Here is a 16,243-nt window from a genome sequence, read left to right as displayed (position 1 = left end):
TCTGGCCCCAAATAGGTTAGCCTTCTGTGACCGCCATTGCTGTCACTGTCACTTGGCAAGAGAAGCATCATCAGCAGGTGTCAGCTGAGGACCAAGGTGACCCTCGTGCCAACCCGTGGTTGTCTCCTAGGTGCCTGTGGCTCCACCGATAGAGGGAGACTCGGGTGAAGCCTTGCCCTCTGACTCGTGTGGGGGTCCGTGCCTTCTGCCTCCCACCATCTCCAGGAGAACGAGGCTGGACTCAGAAAGATGCTTTCCTATGGTCAGAGGGCACTGAGGCAGGGGTGAGGAGCCAGGACCAGGCACCAGCTGGCACGGGGCTGGGCCACCCTCCTGTCACTGTCTTGCTCTGGGACCACAGGTCTCGGTGCACCACCCGCAAGTGTGAAACATGGGGGTCGTCGTTCTGCCTCCTGCCGGAGGCTGGGGTGCGGTCAGACCTGGCAGCCGAAACCCCCCCAAGTCCTGGAGGTCCTCCATCACGCCGCCTTGCTGCCTTCCCCTCCCCTGTGACGCTGTCCTGCCCGTCCCCCACAGGTGACGACGTCGTCGGGAAGCAAGTGCTTCTCCTGCCGGTCAGCGGCCGAGCGGGATAAGTGGATGGAGAACCTGCGGCGAGCGGTGCATCCCAACAAGGTGGGCCTGTGTCCCCTGTCCCCAGAGCATGGGGGGTGGAGGCTAGACTCAGAGCAGAGCACAGACGCCGACGTGAGGGAGCAGACGGAGGGGTCTCTGGTGTGGCCTGGGCCTGGGGGGTGCAGGCAGCCTGCGTGCAGGCAGGGCCCGAGCGGGCCGTAGTGCTGGGCTCTGAAAGAGGCTGACTCGTGCTGGGGGCCTCGGCCTTCGAGGCTGCACACTGAAGAGGCTGGGCCAGAGAGCTGAGCATTGGGGTTTTGGGTGCTGCTGCCCGTCTGCCTGGAACTCTTGTCCTTCTCCCCCCCGACCGAATCCTGCTCATCCCTTCGAGTCCAGCTTAGCTTTCTCTTCCCTCCTCCAGGCGAGCGCCGCCGGCCCAGGCTGGTACCCTCCTGTGTTCCTACTGCCCCCAGGCTTCTCCCAGCAGGTTCCTGGGACCCCGACTGTAATCACTTGCTTCTGTGTCTGCCTCCCTGGCCAGCTTGGCCTGGGCTGAGTCCTGGTCGCCATGACATTACTAAGGAAGGGCCTTAGTGATGGTCTTACCTCTAAGTGACTTTGCAGACCAGCAAACTACAGAGGAGCCAGTAAACGGCTGCCGTGTGCCAGGCATTGTGCTAGCCTCTTACTTGGTCTGTACTCGGTTTTAATTCCCAAGGGAATAAAAAAAAAGGGAGTTGAGGCTTAGATGGTCACTTGCCCACAGTCAGTGAGCTAGGGCGAGGCAGAGCAGAGATCCAGCCCCAGAGCCCCACAGCCGTCAGACTCCAGAGCTGTCCCTCGCCCAGGGCCCGGTCCCTCCCGGTTCCAAGAGCTCTTCCCCGCTACGGGCTGGGCGATGGGCAGGCGGCTGGGCCCCCAGTCACCGCGGCCCCCCGTGCGTGTGTGCAGGACAACAGCCGGCGTGTGGAGCACATCCTGAAGCTCTGGGTGATTGAGGCCAAGGACCTGCCAGCCAAGAAGAAGTACCTGTGCGAGCTGTGCCTGGACGACGTGCTGTACGCACGCACCACGGGCAAGCTCAAGACTGACAACGTCTTTTGGGGCGAGCACTTCGAGTTCCACAACCTGCCGCCCCTGCGCACCGTCACCGTCCACCTGTACCGCGAGACAGACAAGAAGAAGAAGAAGGAGCGCAACAGCTACCTGGGCCTGGTGAGCCTGCCCGCCGCCTCCGTGGCCGGGCGGCAGTTCGTGGAGAAGTGGTACCCGGTGGTGACGCCCAACCCCAAGAGCGGCAAGGGCCCCGGGCCCATGATCCGCATCAAGGCGCGCTACCAGACCATCACCATCCTGCCCATGGAGATGTACAAGGAGTTTGCCGAGCACATCACCAACCACTACCTGGGGCTCTGCGCCGCCCTCGAGCCCATCCTCAGCGCCAAGACCAAGGAGGAGATGGCATCGGCCCTGGTGCACATCCTGCAGAGCACGGGCAAGGTGAAGGTAGGTGTGTGGGCCTCAGGCGGGACCCCACCTCATGTGGCCCCGTGGGAGGCTGGGTGACATGTGCTGGATTACCTCCCGGTCCCCATGTCCACGTCATGGATTTCCGCTCTGGTGGAGGCACTGGGCACAGCCAGGTGAGCTCCCTAAACCCAAGAGCTGCATCGTGGAGGGTGGGGACTTCGTGCTCCTCCGCCGTGGTTGGAGCTGATCACAGAGGCGGGTGTGGAGCCCGTGGACCGGAGCACACCTTGCAGTGAGGAAATGGGTTTAGGGACTTCCCCCACTGCCCCAGAGGGCCGGCCCCTCCCTGAGGCTCGAGGCGAGCAGGCCACGAGGCCCACCTCTGCCGGCACACGGGTCCCAGCGACCCAGACACACACGTCCAGTGAGGTGTTGAGTTTGGGACACATCCCAACAGGTGACCGCCAGGGTGCGGGCTGCTGTCCGAGCCCCAGACTCCCCCCTCACTCCCAATTCACACGCATGGGACACACAGTCACTGTCGCAGCCGTCTGTTTGACGGGCAGCCCGCCACGGCTACAGCCGTCCCCAGTTCCAGAGTCCCCAGGAACAGAGCTCGTCTAAAGCCCTCCAGCAGGCCCTACTTCAGGGCCGGAGGGGCCCCGCTCTCCTCGCCGCCTTTCACCTGCCTCTCCCTGCCAGGCCACACCTCAGCCCCACCTACCTGGCTTTGGAGACAGGTAGGCTCCTTCTGGAAAGCTCCACACGCCTACCTGCCCATCGCAGTGGAGTATGGTTCTGTGGGCCTCGAGGGCAGACCCCCTCTCCACCCTGCCCCCTCCCTTGGGTGCAGTGGAGAAGGGCTGGACGTGGGGTCCGTCCACACTGCAGAGGCCTTGCGTGCTGGCCCCGGGAGCTGGGCCTCTGCCCTCTGGACGTGGTGTGGTTTGCGGCCTGTGGTGGGGGTGAGGGACTGCCCTAGTCGAGGTCCTGAGCCCTCAGCCTGGGCTCGGGGAAGACACAGGCGGCGCCGGGCCTCAGGTCCGCAGGCAGAGCCCAGGGCACGTGCTCCATCGGGGCCCGTATCCTCTGTCTGTTCCCGGAAGGCCCTGGCCTCCTTCGGGCCCTTCAGAGCCCCTGCCTGTTGGGCTCATGGTGTGGGACCAACGCAGGACCAGGGAGGGGCGCTTCCCCGGCACGGGCCCTGCGAGGGCCGGCACTCGGTTCCTCCGCGTTGTTGGCCCCCTCCTTCCCCTGCCCCCAGCCTCCGACCTGCCTGGGCAAGGCTGCATGTGGGACCGTCTCTTAAGCTCTTGGTTAGCAGTGGGCAGGGGGCTAGAGACTACGTGAATGGAAGCCCTGCCTCCAGAGGGAGATCCAGGGAGGCAGCAGGGCCGGAGCAGCGTCCTCTCTGCCTCTGCGTCTGTTCTTCCAGTAAGTGGCCCCCGAGGGCTGGGCTGGCCTGGGAGTCTGACTCCGATCTGAAGGGACCTTTGCTCTCGGACTCACAGCGGAGGCAGGAGAATCAGGGTGCCCCTTGTGGAAGGAGGTGGAAGCCAGGGCTCCAGCCCCGCAGTGGGCCCTGAGGTGGGGAGAGCAGTAGGTGGAAGGACAGGAAGTAACTGGGGCTGCTGGGGTGACCTTCGTCTGAACTCGGACCGCTTGGGACCTGACTGGTGCGACGCCTCTCCGGGGCACGTGACGAGGGCCCTGCAGTCCCGGGGGAGGGCTGTGGGGGGGCATCTGGCACGCTCTGCTCCCTGCCGTCCCCCTCTCGCCTCAGTGCAAGGGGAGGAACAGGGCCTGGAAACAAGAGACTCGGGCCAGATGTGGCCCAGGTCGCTGTGTGGCCTTGGACAGGTCACTTTCCTGTTCTGTGCCTCTTCCCCCTCGTTGGGTCCTGGATCTAAGGAGAGCCCCTCCTCCTCCCCGCCTGGGCCTCGCACTTGCCCCAGGAGTTCAGGGAGCCCTGTGGGCATGAGCAGAGCAGTACACGCAGTACTTAGCTCTGCTGTCGTGTGTTCAGAGAGGGGGCCCCAGAGGTCACCTGTGGTCAGGAAGGGGTCCTCAGGCTGTGTGGTCCCCGGAGAGGCCAACTGCCACTTCCCCCCAGCCCCTCCTGTCTCTCCGTTGGCCAGCCAGCCAGATCTCCGGGGCCCGGAGTTCAGTTCTGTATTTCAAGGGCCACTTGTGATTTCAGAGGGCCCCAGAGCTGTGCCCATCGGAGTGAGGAATTTGCAGAGCTCCAGAAGCCCTGGCCCACACTGGCCACTGCAGCCTCTGGGCAGGGCGGCCCCTGGCCCGACTGTCACCCTCCTCCGGGTCTCCGACTTCCTGCCTCCTGCCTGTCCTCCCCCCGTCCCCCAAGTCACAAGGCTGGCTGTGGGCGTGAGGAGGCGCAGGCTCCAGGGAGGAGTTTCCACCTGGATGATGCAGCAGGTTCATCGTGCAGCCTCCCTGCAGTCAGGAGGGAAGGCGTGGGCTCAGGCTCCCTCCTGGGGTCTGCCCGTGAAGCTGTGCCTGGGACTGAGAGGCTCGTGGGCCGCCTTCCCGCCCAAGCCGAGGTCGGTGCTCTCTCCATCTGAGCACTGGCTCACTGCCTTCCAGGGCAGCTGGACTGCCTCTGCCTCTCTCTCATCCTTGCCTGTGAGGCCGCACAGAACGAGCCCATGTCTGGTGTGGGAGACCCCATCAGAGTCACGGGTGGACAGTGGCAGCTGCTCGTACGAGGTGGAAAGGGCAGCCCATCTGTCCTCTTCGACACTGATGGCACTGGGAGGGGGAGTTCTGCTCCCGTCACCCCGCGAGACCTGGGCAGGGCTGAGCAGGGATTTGAGTCCCGCGGGTCCGTCCGGCTGTGATACGGGGGCCCATGGCTCCATGCAGCATGCTCTTGCGTCCCTGATCCGGTACCCAGCTCTGATGTCGCCATGGCTAGACGTCTCCCCTCACCAGGCTGCCCTGCCCTCACTCCCAGGCAGCTCCCGCCGGTGGGTACCAGTAGCTTGGCAATGGAACAGCCTCGAGGAGCAGGGGCTCCTGGCCAGGGAGCGGGTCTGGAACCCTAGGGTCCTACCTGCCAAGTCTGCTCAGGTCCACTCTCCTCTCCACCTGGCTCCACAGGACTTCCTGACAGACCTGATGATGTCGGAGGTGGACCGCTGTGGGGACAACGAGCACCTCATCTTCCGGGAGAACACACTGGCCACCAAGGCCATCGAGGAGTACCTCAAGCTGGTGGGCCAGAAGTACCTGCAGGACGCACTAGGTAGGGGGTGTGGGCCGGCAGGGGGCAGAGGGCAGAGGCGGGGCAGGCTCGCCAGGTCCTCACTGCCCCCTCCTGCCCTCTGGCCACAGGGGAGTTCATCAAAGCGCTGTATGAGTCGGATGAGAACTGTGAAGTGGACCCGAGCAAGTGCTCGGCCTCTGATCTCCCCGAGCACCAGGGCAACCTCAAGATGTGCTGCGAGCTGGCCTTCTGCAAGATCATCAACTCCTACTGGTCAGTGCTGCCTCCGCACCCTTCTCGGCCTCAGCTACCCAGGGCCCCCCGCCCCTGCGTCTCCCCTGTCCTTCTGTGTCCTTCTGTGCAAGTGCCTACAGAGTGCTGGGCTTTGTCCCCCTCCGGACAGCTCTGTGAGGGGCTCTCGTCCATCATCCCCGACTCACGAACGGGAGAGCTGAGGTTTAATAAGGAGAGGGGAGGGGACACGCCCACACCTCACACGGCTTCAGAGTGGGGCTCTGGGATTGGAAGCCACCCTCTGCCTGACCCTGCTGAGTCTTGCTGGGCTGCCAGGCCCCCATCCTGGTCCTTTCTGGGCTCTCAGACGTAAGCAGTGTTCCAGCGTATATATGCAGGACATGGTTTGCGCAGTGGTGAGGATTTGGACCTGGCAGTCCATCGCACGTGCTTAACAGTGGGCACCAGCTGGTGCTGTTGTAGGTGCTGGGGCTGCCCAGGGAGCCAGACTGACAAGGCCCTGCTCGGGCACCCACCTGGGGTGGGTGGATGGCTTCACCTGGGACTCCTCACCTGTCCGTAGGAGCTGGTGCTCACTTCCCAGGCTTGGGATCAGGCCCAGCAGGGGCCTGTGTGGGCGCCTGGACACCGGGTGGGCCTCCTGCTGGGGCTGTAGAGGACAAAGGAGGCAGATTGGGCTTTAACTGGGACAGAGGTCTGCGGGCTCCTGGCAGCCCCGGAAAGGAGCAGAGGTGTGCTGAGCCGGCCGCTCATACAGGACCGCGGTCAGGGCCAGAATCAGTCCCGGGGCCACTGAGGAGTGCTGGCCTAGCCCCAAGGCTAGCGTCCCAGGCGCGTATGTCTGGTGGCGGCTGACCTGGTGCCGAGTACAGCCTCGTGACTGTCCAGGGGACCACGCCGCCAGCCCCAAGCAGTGGGTTTATTTTCACACTGGAGGAGCTGCCAAGGTTTCCTCCTGGGTCGCTGCTGCAGCTCAGGACCTGCATCCCGTCCCCATCCAGGTCGCTCTCCTGACCCCATTCCCACCCCCCACCCCCAGCCATACCTTCCTCCTTTCTTTGATCGTGTTCTTTCCCGGCCTGGCCTGTATCTGGCTCCTCTCCGCAGCCCTCCTTCAGGTCACCACATATGGTCAGCTCCCCTCTCCTGGGCACCCTCGCTCACAGCCCCGCTCCCATCAGGGTGCCTGATTGTGCCTGCGTCCAAGTCCGTTTCCTGCACACACCGTGAGCACCCTGGGGGCAGGCAGATTCACCAGCTCGGGCCTGGGCCTACAGGAGGGCCCGGGAATGTTTTGCTGCTCCCAAAGGACAGGCAGAGGCGGGCCTGCTAGGTGAGCGACAGCCTTGGATCGGGGCAGAGGGAATGGCCAGAGCCGGTGGGGTGGGCGCCTCTGGCCCAGGTCCCTCTGGCCCAGGGCTACACAGGGTACTCACCTGGGGCCAACCTGGCCTCTTGGGCTGAGCTGAAAATGAACCCTGGCACCAGGGGAAGAGGGGCAGCCAGAGAGCCTGAGCTCTGGAACACACTTCCCACCCTTGGGCTAGGCTGTGCTTTCACCCTCTGCCCCCCTGTTCCCAGGGCGGACCGGGTGTGGGACACAGGGAAACATATCCACGGACAATGATTTTCTGTTTCCTCTTTCTGGCCTTTGTGGAGGCCCAGGGGCACCTCTCAGTTCTGAACAAGGCTGTTGATAGATGTTATCACTCAACGCCTGCCCCCTGCCCAGTCCTGTGCCAGGTACTTCAGGGGCCAGGACTAAAGGTCACCTGCCCTCACTTCCTCTCTAGCCATGTCCTCATTGGTTCAGCCGCATTCACTGCCAGAGTCTGCTGGGCTGGGTGCTGGGCTTGTTGGGCAGAAGCTTTTCAAGCTGATCAAAGCCTCTTGAAAGTCTTGGGGCGGGGGGGTCCCAGCCTTAAGATGGCTCTGTGAGCTCGGCAGGGCAGGCCTTGTTCTTAGGGGGAGAGTGAGGACACCGAAGCCCAGGGAGGGCCAGGCCCTGGGTTGGAGCACCCCGAGCTAGTGACAGAGCCAGGTGTCCTCTGGCTTCAGGGAGCGCCCATCTTCTAGGGTGAAAAGATAGGAAGGCCACTTAAAGCTTGGCCTGGTGGGGCCTCACTGTGGCAGGGTGGGGACGCCCAGAGGAGATAGCCCCCAGCCGGGTGCCGGGAACGCTGCCTCCACTCACCGGGTCCGCCTGGGGAGGCCACTGCCTCCATTTCCCTCCCCCCTGAGAAAGTGGGGAGCTGTGTCCTCACCCTGTGGTTAAGATCCACCCATCTTCTTGATCGCCCCGAGCTCTGCTGAAAACCGCTAATTCCATAACGTTGTTTGAGTGAAGGGAGTCAGTCTCAAAAGGCAGGGATGGGAACCAAGGAGTGGTGGTCTGTTCCTACTGTGTTTTCCTCACTCTCCCCTACACCCTGATGCCTGCCACGTGGGGAGGGGGGCGAAGCCCTCTGGGAGCTGGCCCTCACCGCCGGCTCCCCCGTGCCTGTGTCCCATCCCACTCAGCCCCTCGGGGAGAGATCCACCTGACTGCGGCCTGGGTGTGCCTGCCCTGTGCTCTCCCTGTGCTTTCCCTGTGCCGGCTCACACAGCCCTCATGGTGGAGCAGGGCTGGAACTCGGTTCCATCGGACCCAGAACCGGGTCCCTGCTCTGCCCCCTCCGGTCCCGGCGCCCTGCCTGACGGCCAGCCCACCCCGCCTCGTGTGTCCCGGCACAGTGTCTTCCCGCGGGAGCTGAAGGAGGTGTTCGCCTCGTGGCGGCAGGAGTGCAGCAGCCGCGGCCGGCCGGACATCAGCGAGCGGCTCATCAGCGCCTCCCTGTTCCTGCGCTTCCTCTGCCCGGCCATCATGTCGCCCTCACTCTTCAACCTGCTGCAGGAGTACCCCGATGACCGCACCGCCCGCACGCTCACCCTCATCGCCAAGGTCACCCAGAACCTGGCCAACTTCGCCAAGTGAGTGCCGTGTCCCCCGACGGCAGGGTCCGTGGCGCAGGGTCTGCCCCAGAGCTGGGCCGTGCGACAGGCCGGTCCCTGCCGTCCTCAGTCCTTCCCCTCACCCTCTCCCCGCACCCCAGCTCCCCTACTGAAGGTACATGCCGCTGTGGTATGTCTCCGTAATTTTCCAAGGTGAGAAGACAAGGTATTTTTTCCTTCTGCTTCTTTGAATGAACGTTTTATCATAAGGATTCTCCCATGTACTTACCATTCATACACTTGGTTTTGAAATGAGTGACTAATATGCCTTTGAGGGACAAGGGCCTGTGTCTCCTGAAGCCGACCCCTGTGGCTGGGCACCCGGCTTGTTTCAGATTGTCCTCATCTAAGGCTGCCAAGGACGTCATTGCTAGTGAAGCACTTCAGTGTTCTCGCTGTACCTTAGAGGGAGTGGGTGGAAACGGAAGGGCTGGGTCATCGAGGCGCTCTCAGGAGGTGTGGATGGAGCCCCCCTCTGGGCCCCGCCCGCCCTCCCGGAGCCAACCCTACAGCAGGGGAGGGAGCGGGTGGACGTGGGCACACGGCCTCGCAGGAGGGCCCTGCGCTTGTTGGGAGAGGAGAGAGGGAGGCTTCCTAGGAGATGTTCTCCCCCAGCTGCGTGTCAGGACGAAGGGCGGCAGGAGCAGAGGGGCAGGCCCGGGAGGGACCAGGCACTGTGCAGTCCCTGAATCATCAAGTGCCAGGCCGGGGGAGGTGGGAGATGAGACCCAAGAGGAAAGCAGGGACTTTTGAAGGCCAGGCAGGGCCTTGGAGCAAGGGAGAGGGTGAGGGTCCTGCAGAGTTCAGGCTGGCAGCAGTGGGGCCGGGGTGGAGGGAGCTGGACTGGCTGGCGAGAGGCTGGCAGGAGAGAAAGTTACGCTTCCGGTAAAGGCAAAGCGGCGGGAGTATTGGGCCCGGGAGGTGGCGATGCCGGAGGCACTGCTGCGAGGTCACGGGGTGATTAGAAGGTAAGGTCAGCAGCCTGGCCGGTGGTGGGGGAGGCGCGGGGGGAGCTGACCACGGCCGGGCTCCTCGCGCAGCTCTCTGCTGGGTGGTGGCGTCTCCCCTTGGGCAGGGAGCCCCGGAGGAGGGTGCAGGTTCGGGGTGCCGGAGATGACCGCAGACCTGGCCAAGCTGAGGACGAAGGGAGGTGCCCGTGGCGGAATGTGTCTGAAAGCTCAGCAGAGAGACCTGGCCGGGCACGGATTGAGAGTCGTCTGCGCGCCAGGCCATTGCCATTTGGGGGAAAAGAGGAAGGAGATTGTGACCGGCAGTGAATGGGGAGTGAGGGCCACGGAACCTTCCAGGTCCTGTGAGAAAAGGCCCAGAAAGGGTCTCTAGCCTTAGCCATGAGGGCCCTGAGCCAGAGTGGATTGGCTGGCTGGGGAGTAAGTGGCGAAGGGGGGCTCCTGGGCGGGGCCCAGGGCACTCACCCCATCTGCTCGGCTCCAGGTTTGGCAGCAAGGAGGAGTACATGTCGTTCATGAACCAGTTCCTGGAGCACGAGTGGACCAACATGCAGCGCTTCCTGCTGGAGATCTCCAACCCCGAGACCATCTCCAACACGGCCGGCTTCGAGGGCTACATCGACCTGGGCCGCGAGCTCTCCAGCCTGCACTCGCTGCTCTGGGAGGCCGTCAGCCAGCTGGAGCAGGTGCCTGTGCACCGGGCCGCGATGGGGCGGAGGGCAGGCCGAAGGCCACCAGAGCTGCTTCAGGCTGCTGCAGCTCCCAGAGTAGCCAGGGGCTCAGAGGGTTCGCCTGTGCGGTGCGGATCCCTGCCGCGCGCCGGAGCCCGAGGGTCCAGCCCAGGCCCTGTCAGCACGCGCTGGGGATCTCGGGGCCCATTTCCTTGGTGGGGGGCGCCACGTTCACGCGGCAGCCCCTGCCCAGGGGAGCCCGCTCTGTGTACTGGGGCTTCGGCTGTGCCTCCGCACACTTGGCACTGAGTGGATGGAGTCCGCTCCTGAGGCTGTGCTCCCTACCCCCGAGAAGTGTGATCAGGTTTAGCTGCTTCTCTGAAAATGTCCTTGCTCTGGGTTTTAAGGCCACCGATATGAAAAAGAAGACTGAAGATGCCGTACCTCCACGTGTCAGGCAGGAAGTTGCAAACCTTTCCAGAATTGCCCTTGGCCATCAGTTGAAATGGTTATTCCCTAGACATCTCTGACATTGCTGCAGCCACTGTGGCCTGGGTTCCACTGTCCCCAGCAGCCCCAGCTCGCACAGTGAGCAGGTTCTTGGCAGCAAGGCCTGGGCCTGCCAGGATCCACTTCCAGAACATCTGCTTTCCAGGGCTCTGAGAGACCATCTTACAAAAGTAGCTACTGCTGAACCAGGACTGGAAGGCCTTCCTACTCCTGTCCCGTCCCTAGGGGTGACCGCTCAGGGCGCTCTGGTGTGCAGCCTCCTAGATACATCTGTGCATATGTTAAGTACACACACAGGCAAAGTCCTTTCCCTTTTTGTTAAAGTGAGAACTCTGCGTGCAGTGCCGCATGCGTTTCTCACTCCTCCTTCATGGGCATCTTTTCACGACAGTACATGCCACACCGCCACTGTGACCTTTCTAATGGCACAGACTGTCCCGTCACGTGACTGCACCGTTTAGTTTACTGGACGCTCAGATTAGGCCCAGCTTTTCACTACAAACAGGTGCTGCTGCAGTCATTTCTGCTCCTTTATGTCCACTGCCCTTTGGCTCCGAGAGACCCAGGAGGGAGAAATGGAAATGAGGGCCAAGGCCCTCTCTCCCTCCACTGCCGCCAACACCATTCAGTCTACGGCCACCACTTACTGAGCACCTGTGCCCTGCCACCGTCTTCCATGTCCGCGCAACCAGACGGGAGCTACAGAGGTTGCAGCAGGATTTAAAGTTGAGCTGTTTGCCGCTCACGTCTCTTCTCTGTTGACGACACGAGTTTTCACACTTTCTTTTTGCACAAAACCCTAGATGGAAGCTGGGGCATAAGCCAGGGGAAGGCAGAGTCCCCTATCCCCAGCCCGGAACCCTTAGCACCATCGGTCTAAACCAGGATAGCGAGGTTTAGCAAGCCCAGGCACCACTCTCTGCCTGACAGGCGTGTGGTGGTGCCTGCTTGGTGCCTGGGCCATTGCCTCTGGGGCTCAGGTGTCGGAGTGGGTCAGGCCCCAGCCCACCCTGTGGAGTAGATGACGTGGGAGGGAGCCATCCCCAAAGCCTCTCAGATGGGGAGTTATAGGTGGGGAAGGTCCGGGATTCCGTGTGGCCTGTCCTCTCTATGGGGGAACCGAGGTAGGACAGACTGGGGTGAAAGGCTTGGACTAGGTTAGCGTTTCTCCCTGTGGGTCTCGCACCCTGTCCCAGAAATATGTGGGGAGCTGGTAAAAATGTCATTTGCGATTTCTGGGCTCCCTCCCCGCTCCCAGACCTGCTGGATCTGACCTGCACGGGAGGGCGGGCCTGCATTTCTGACTGGCTCCTTAGAGGTTTTGAACACAGTGGCTACAGCGCACTTGGCCTCCACAGGCGGCCCCAGTGGGTCACACCTGCCTCTTGCTGTGTCTTTGCAGAGCATCGTATCCAAACTGGGGCCTCTGCCTCGAATCCTGAGGGACGTGCACACAGCACTGAGTGCCCCAGGCAGTGGGCAGCTCGCAGGGACCAACGACTTGGCCTCTACGCCCGGCTCTGGCGGCAGCAGCATCTCAGCGGGGCTGCAGAAGATGGTGATCGAGAACGACGTCTCCGGGTAAGAGCTGCCAGGCGTGCTGGGTGTTGCGGGGTGCCTGTTCAGACAAGGCGCAGCCACCTGCAGTCTCATTTGGGGTGGAAGGTACCTACGCTGGTGTTTATAAAACAAGCTGAATGAGACTCAGTGTGTTTTTCAGGCCCTAAGTAGTGAAGTTCTGTTTGGGAGAAATCAGGAAAGGCTTCTTGGAGGAGGTAGTGCTGTAGTGCTATAGTTTGGAAAAGTAATACCTCCATTGGTGGACCAGGCATTCTAGGCAGAGGGAGTAGCACAGACAAAGGCCTGGAGAAAGACAACCCATCTTTTGTTGAAGAACAATTACTGGTCCCAAACACTTCCACATCACTGGGTTGTATGTGTTTCCTGGTATTTCCTGGACCTGAATCAGAATCTCCAGAAGTGACGCTCTAGGGTGTGTGTTTTCAGGAGGAGCTCAGGTGACTCTGTGAGGCTTAGAGACTGGGAGCCTGGGAAACTAGAGAGGTGCTGAGGCCCAGCTCTTGCTCTGAGCCCCCAGCCCTGGGACGAGCGCCCAGCAAATAAAACACAGTGGAGGGGGAGGCAGAGTGTTCTCTGAGTGATGACATCAAAATGAGGACCTTGGCATTTACAGTGAGCTCTTTATGCCGCATTTGTATACGCTCCCCTCCTCTACCAGGGCCGTCTTGGACCAGCTAGTGAGGGTGAGGCTGGAGCAGCAGAGTTGGGAGCTCTCTGGTCCTGAAGTGGTGGCAGCAGCAGGCTTTTAGCAGGCGAGGGCGTTGAGACCAAGGACCTGGGGATGTGGTGTGAGGGACTGGAGGCCCAGGGGGAGGCGGGAGATGCAGAGACCTTGATGCCCCTTCTCGGGTCCCTCTAAGTCTTGAGGGGCCGTTCATACAATCTTCCGAGTGAGGCAAAGCAGAGATTCAGGTGGGGAACACACCTTAGCCGAGAGGTGGCTCGAGAGGTGTCTGGGCACATGGGTTCTCAGGAGACCTGACATGGGCGTGTGGAAGGACAGCCCAGGCCCATGACTGGTCTGGGTTTCTCCCGGCTCCACGTGCTGCCCTCGTCTACTTCTTCTCGGCCCACAAGTGCTGTGGCCCTGAGTGGCCGCTGCCTGCCCTGCCTAAGTCCCATCACCTGGGACTTGGCACTTCCTCACCATCCCAGGCTTAGCCAACTCCTTTCTAAGGCCATGTTGAACCCCCAAGTTCTTGCTGCCTCTAGCCCACTCAGAGCCCTGTTCACCCCCCGCATTCTTCCCTCCAAAGCCCACCTGGCTTTGTGCCTCCTTCCAAGGAGTTGGCTTCCAGGGAGGGGCCAGGGAGAGTCTGGGAGTCCGGGCTGGGGGTGAGGGTATGGCCTGCCACTGCAGGTGCAGGCCCTCCCCGCCTGAGTCACGCCTGGAGGAGCCGCCTCTGATTCCTTGTTTCTGCCGGAAGCGCCAGCCCCCGCCTGCCAGTCAGACCGGGGTGGCAGCAGGAGGCTGCAGGTGGAGGCTTCTCTCAGCACAGGCCCCCACCTAGTTATCAGGGTGACTAGGCACAAGAGGGAAGAGGCAGAGGAAGCCCCCGTGGCTTTGAAGCCCTAGTTCTCGGTGCAGGACCCTTGGATAGCAGAGAGCCACTGCGTCGTGGGTTTGGATTTAGTCAGGGGGATTTTCCAGAGCACTTGAGGCCCCAGAACCTACTGTCCCAAGATGCAGCTGAGCAGGGAAAGGGCCTGCCAGGCAGCCTGGCCTGACACTGGGAGCGCAGGTCCCTAGTGCAGAGGTTCTGTGCAGGAGCAGCCGTCAGCCCCTCGCCCTCGTGGTGGCTTCTGCCAGGGTCAGCTGCCCGGGCTGTGGTTTGGTTTTGCAGCTGGGCCACTGGGCCCCGGGACTCTCCCACTCTCGCTGCCCCCGCACCTCCTCCCCTCCCCTGCCTTCCCTCTTCTTCCCCCCGCCCTTCCCCCAACCCTGGCTCAGGCCACCGGGTGGGCGGCAGGTTGGCGGGGGCTCTCGGTTGGGACCCGCCTTGGCCGCATTCACAGTTCTTCTCTTCCCCCTTCTTTCCCTGTGTGTGCTTGTCTCCCTGCAGTCTGATAGATTTCACCCGGTTACCGTCTCCAACCCCCGAAAACAAGGACTTGTTTTTTGTCACAAGGTCCTCCGGGGTCCAGCCCTCACCTGCCCGCAGCTCGAGTTACTCGGAAGCCAACGAGCCTGATCTTCAGATGGCCAACGGTGGCAAGAGCCTGTCCATGGTGGACCTCCAGGACACCCGCGCGCTGGACGGGGAGGCGGGCTCCCCGGCGGGCCCCGACGCCCTTGCCGTCGACGGGCAGGCGCCTGCAACTCAGCTGGTGGCCGGGTGGCCAGCCCGGGTGGCCCCAGTGAGCCTGGCAGGGCTGGCCACGGTGCGGCGGGCAGGCCAGACGCCGACCACAGCAGGCACCTCGGAGGGCGCGCCAGGCCGGCCCCAGCTGTTGGCGCCGCTCTCCTTCCAGAACCCTGTGTACCAGATGGCGGCCGGCCTGCCGCTGTCTCCCCGTGGCCTTGGCGACTCGGGCTCCGAGGGCCACAGCTCCTTGAGCTCCCACAGCAACAGCGAGGAGCTGGCGGCTGCCGCCAAGCTGGGAAGTTTCAGCAGCACCGCCGAGGAGCTGGGGCGGCGCCCCGGGGAGCTGGCACGGCGTCAGGTGTCGCTGACTGAGAAGGGCGGGCAGCCCCCGGGGCCGCGGCAGAACAGCGCCGGCCCCCAGCGGAGGATCGACCAGCCGCCGCCCCCGCCCCCGCCGCCCCCTCCCGCGCCCCGCGGCCGGACGCCACCCACCCTGCTGAGCACCCTGCAGTACCCGCGGCCCTCGAGCGGGACCCTGGCGTCGGCCTCGCCCGACTGGGCTGGCCCCGGAGCCCGGCTGCGGCAACAGTCGTCCTCCTCCAAGGGCGACAGCCCCGAGCTGAAGCCTCGTGCGGTGCACAAGCAGGTCAGTGCTGCCGGGCTCCGGCGCCGGGGGGCGGCCTGACCCCGTGTTGTGCTGCTCCTGGTCGTGTCATCGCCACCCGCACCCCGCTGCCATCCCATGCTGAACGATGCCCCACTCGGCCCCATCCTGCCAGCCTGCCCCCCACCCCCCGGCCCCACTGGCCCTGCCTGCGTCCTGTGAACCAGGGACACTGCGGCCCAGGGGTCCCTCTGCCAGTTCCCTCAGAGACAGCTGGGGTCAAGGAGAAAGAGGGAGGGGTCCGTCCATCTCCAGTTCCAAGCCTGTTAAAGCCCGACCCAGGGTAGGAGTTGACGTGGCCCCCAGGCCCCCTCCTGCTCTGAGCTGGCCTCCAGGGCTGTACACACAGTAGGGTAACAGATGTACTGTGGGCCGGACACTGACCTGCCGGGCCAGGTCCACTCGCTCTCACTTGGGCGGCAGAGAGCCACGCTCAGGAGGCCACCTGGGCTCTTGACTCTGCTTCAGGCTACCTGGAATTGCCTGGGCGGGGGGCTGCATCAGATGTGCCCAGTCAGCTAAAGATTCCCTCTGAGCCCCTCGTCCCTGGGGCTCACCCAAGGCTACGCCCCACCCCTCCCTCCAGCCCCTCACAGCTGTGTTTCATCGCAGGGCCCTTCACCCGTGAGCCCCAATGCCCTGGACCGCACGGCCGCCTGGCTCTTGACCATGAACGCGCAGTTGTTAGAAGACGAGGGCCTGGGCCCAGACCCCCCCCACAGGGATAGGCTAAGGAGTAAGGAGGAGCTCAGCCAAGCAGAAAAGGTAAAGCTGGACCCTGGCAGTTCGGGGCAGGGCGGGCTGCCTCCCCGAGGTGGCTGGCAGAATTTCCTCCCCTCGAGCCCTGAATTCACAGCGCTGCTTGTTCCCGCACATGACCAGTCCCCTCTCAACCCCTGGTCCCACGTGAGGACAGCAGTCAGTGGAATTTGGAGGATTTAGCTTAAACCTGAGGTTTCCTACATGGGCTGCATGTGAGACCCACCCAGGAATTGTATTGAATCCAGACCCCAGGAGGCACC

At 63.1% G+C, this 16,243-nt stretch overlaps 1 protein-coding gene across 12 annotated transcripts in view; it reads left to right on the top strand.

The window, feature by feature from the left end:
* The window catches only part of DAB2IP (DAB2 interacting protein), a 194,246-nt gene that overhangs the window by 167,053 nt on the left and 10,950 nt on the right, over positions 1-16,243 (top strand). For 9 of the 12 annotated variants that reach the window (XM_068552325.1, XM_068552328.1, XM_068552324.1 and 6 more), the window contains 9 exons: positions 538-636; positions 1,528-2,082; positions 5,170-5,314; positions 5,404-5,548; positions 8,264-8,500; positions 9,974-10,175; positions 12,073-12,251; positions 14,315-15,203; positions 15,834-15,986. In XM_068552325.1, coding sequence (XP_068408426.1) covers positions 538-636; positions 1,528-2,082; positions 5,170-5,314; positions 5,404-5,548; positions 8,264-8,500; positions 9,974-10,175; positions 12,073-12,251; positions 14,315-15,203; positions 15,834-15,986 — 2,604 coding nt within the window. The remainder of the gene's footprint in view (positions 1-537; positions 637-1,527; positions 2,083-5,169; positions 5,315-5,403; positions 5,549-8,263; positions 8,501-9,973; positions 10,176-12,072; positions 12,252-14,314; positions 15,204-15,833; positions 15,987-16,243) is intronic. The other 3 variants (XM_068552327.1, XM_068552326.1, XM_068552329.1) reach the window with 2 other exon arrangements.

Source organism: Eschrichtius robustus, chromosome 10, assembly GCF_028021215.1.
Source record: "Eschrichtius robustus isolate mEscRob2 chromosome 10, mEscRob2.pri, whole genome shotgun sequence".
Lineage (NCBI taxonomy): Eukaryota > Metazoa > Chordata > Mammalia > Artiodactyla > Eschrichtiidae > Eschrichtius > Eschrichtius robustus.
This window is presented reverse-complemented; position numbering and strand designations above follow the sequence as displayed.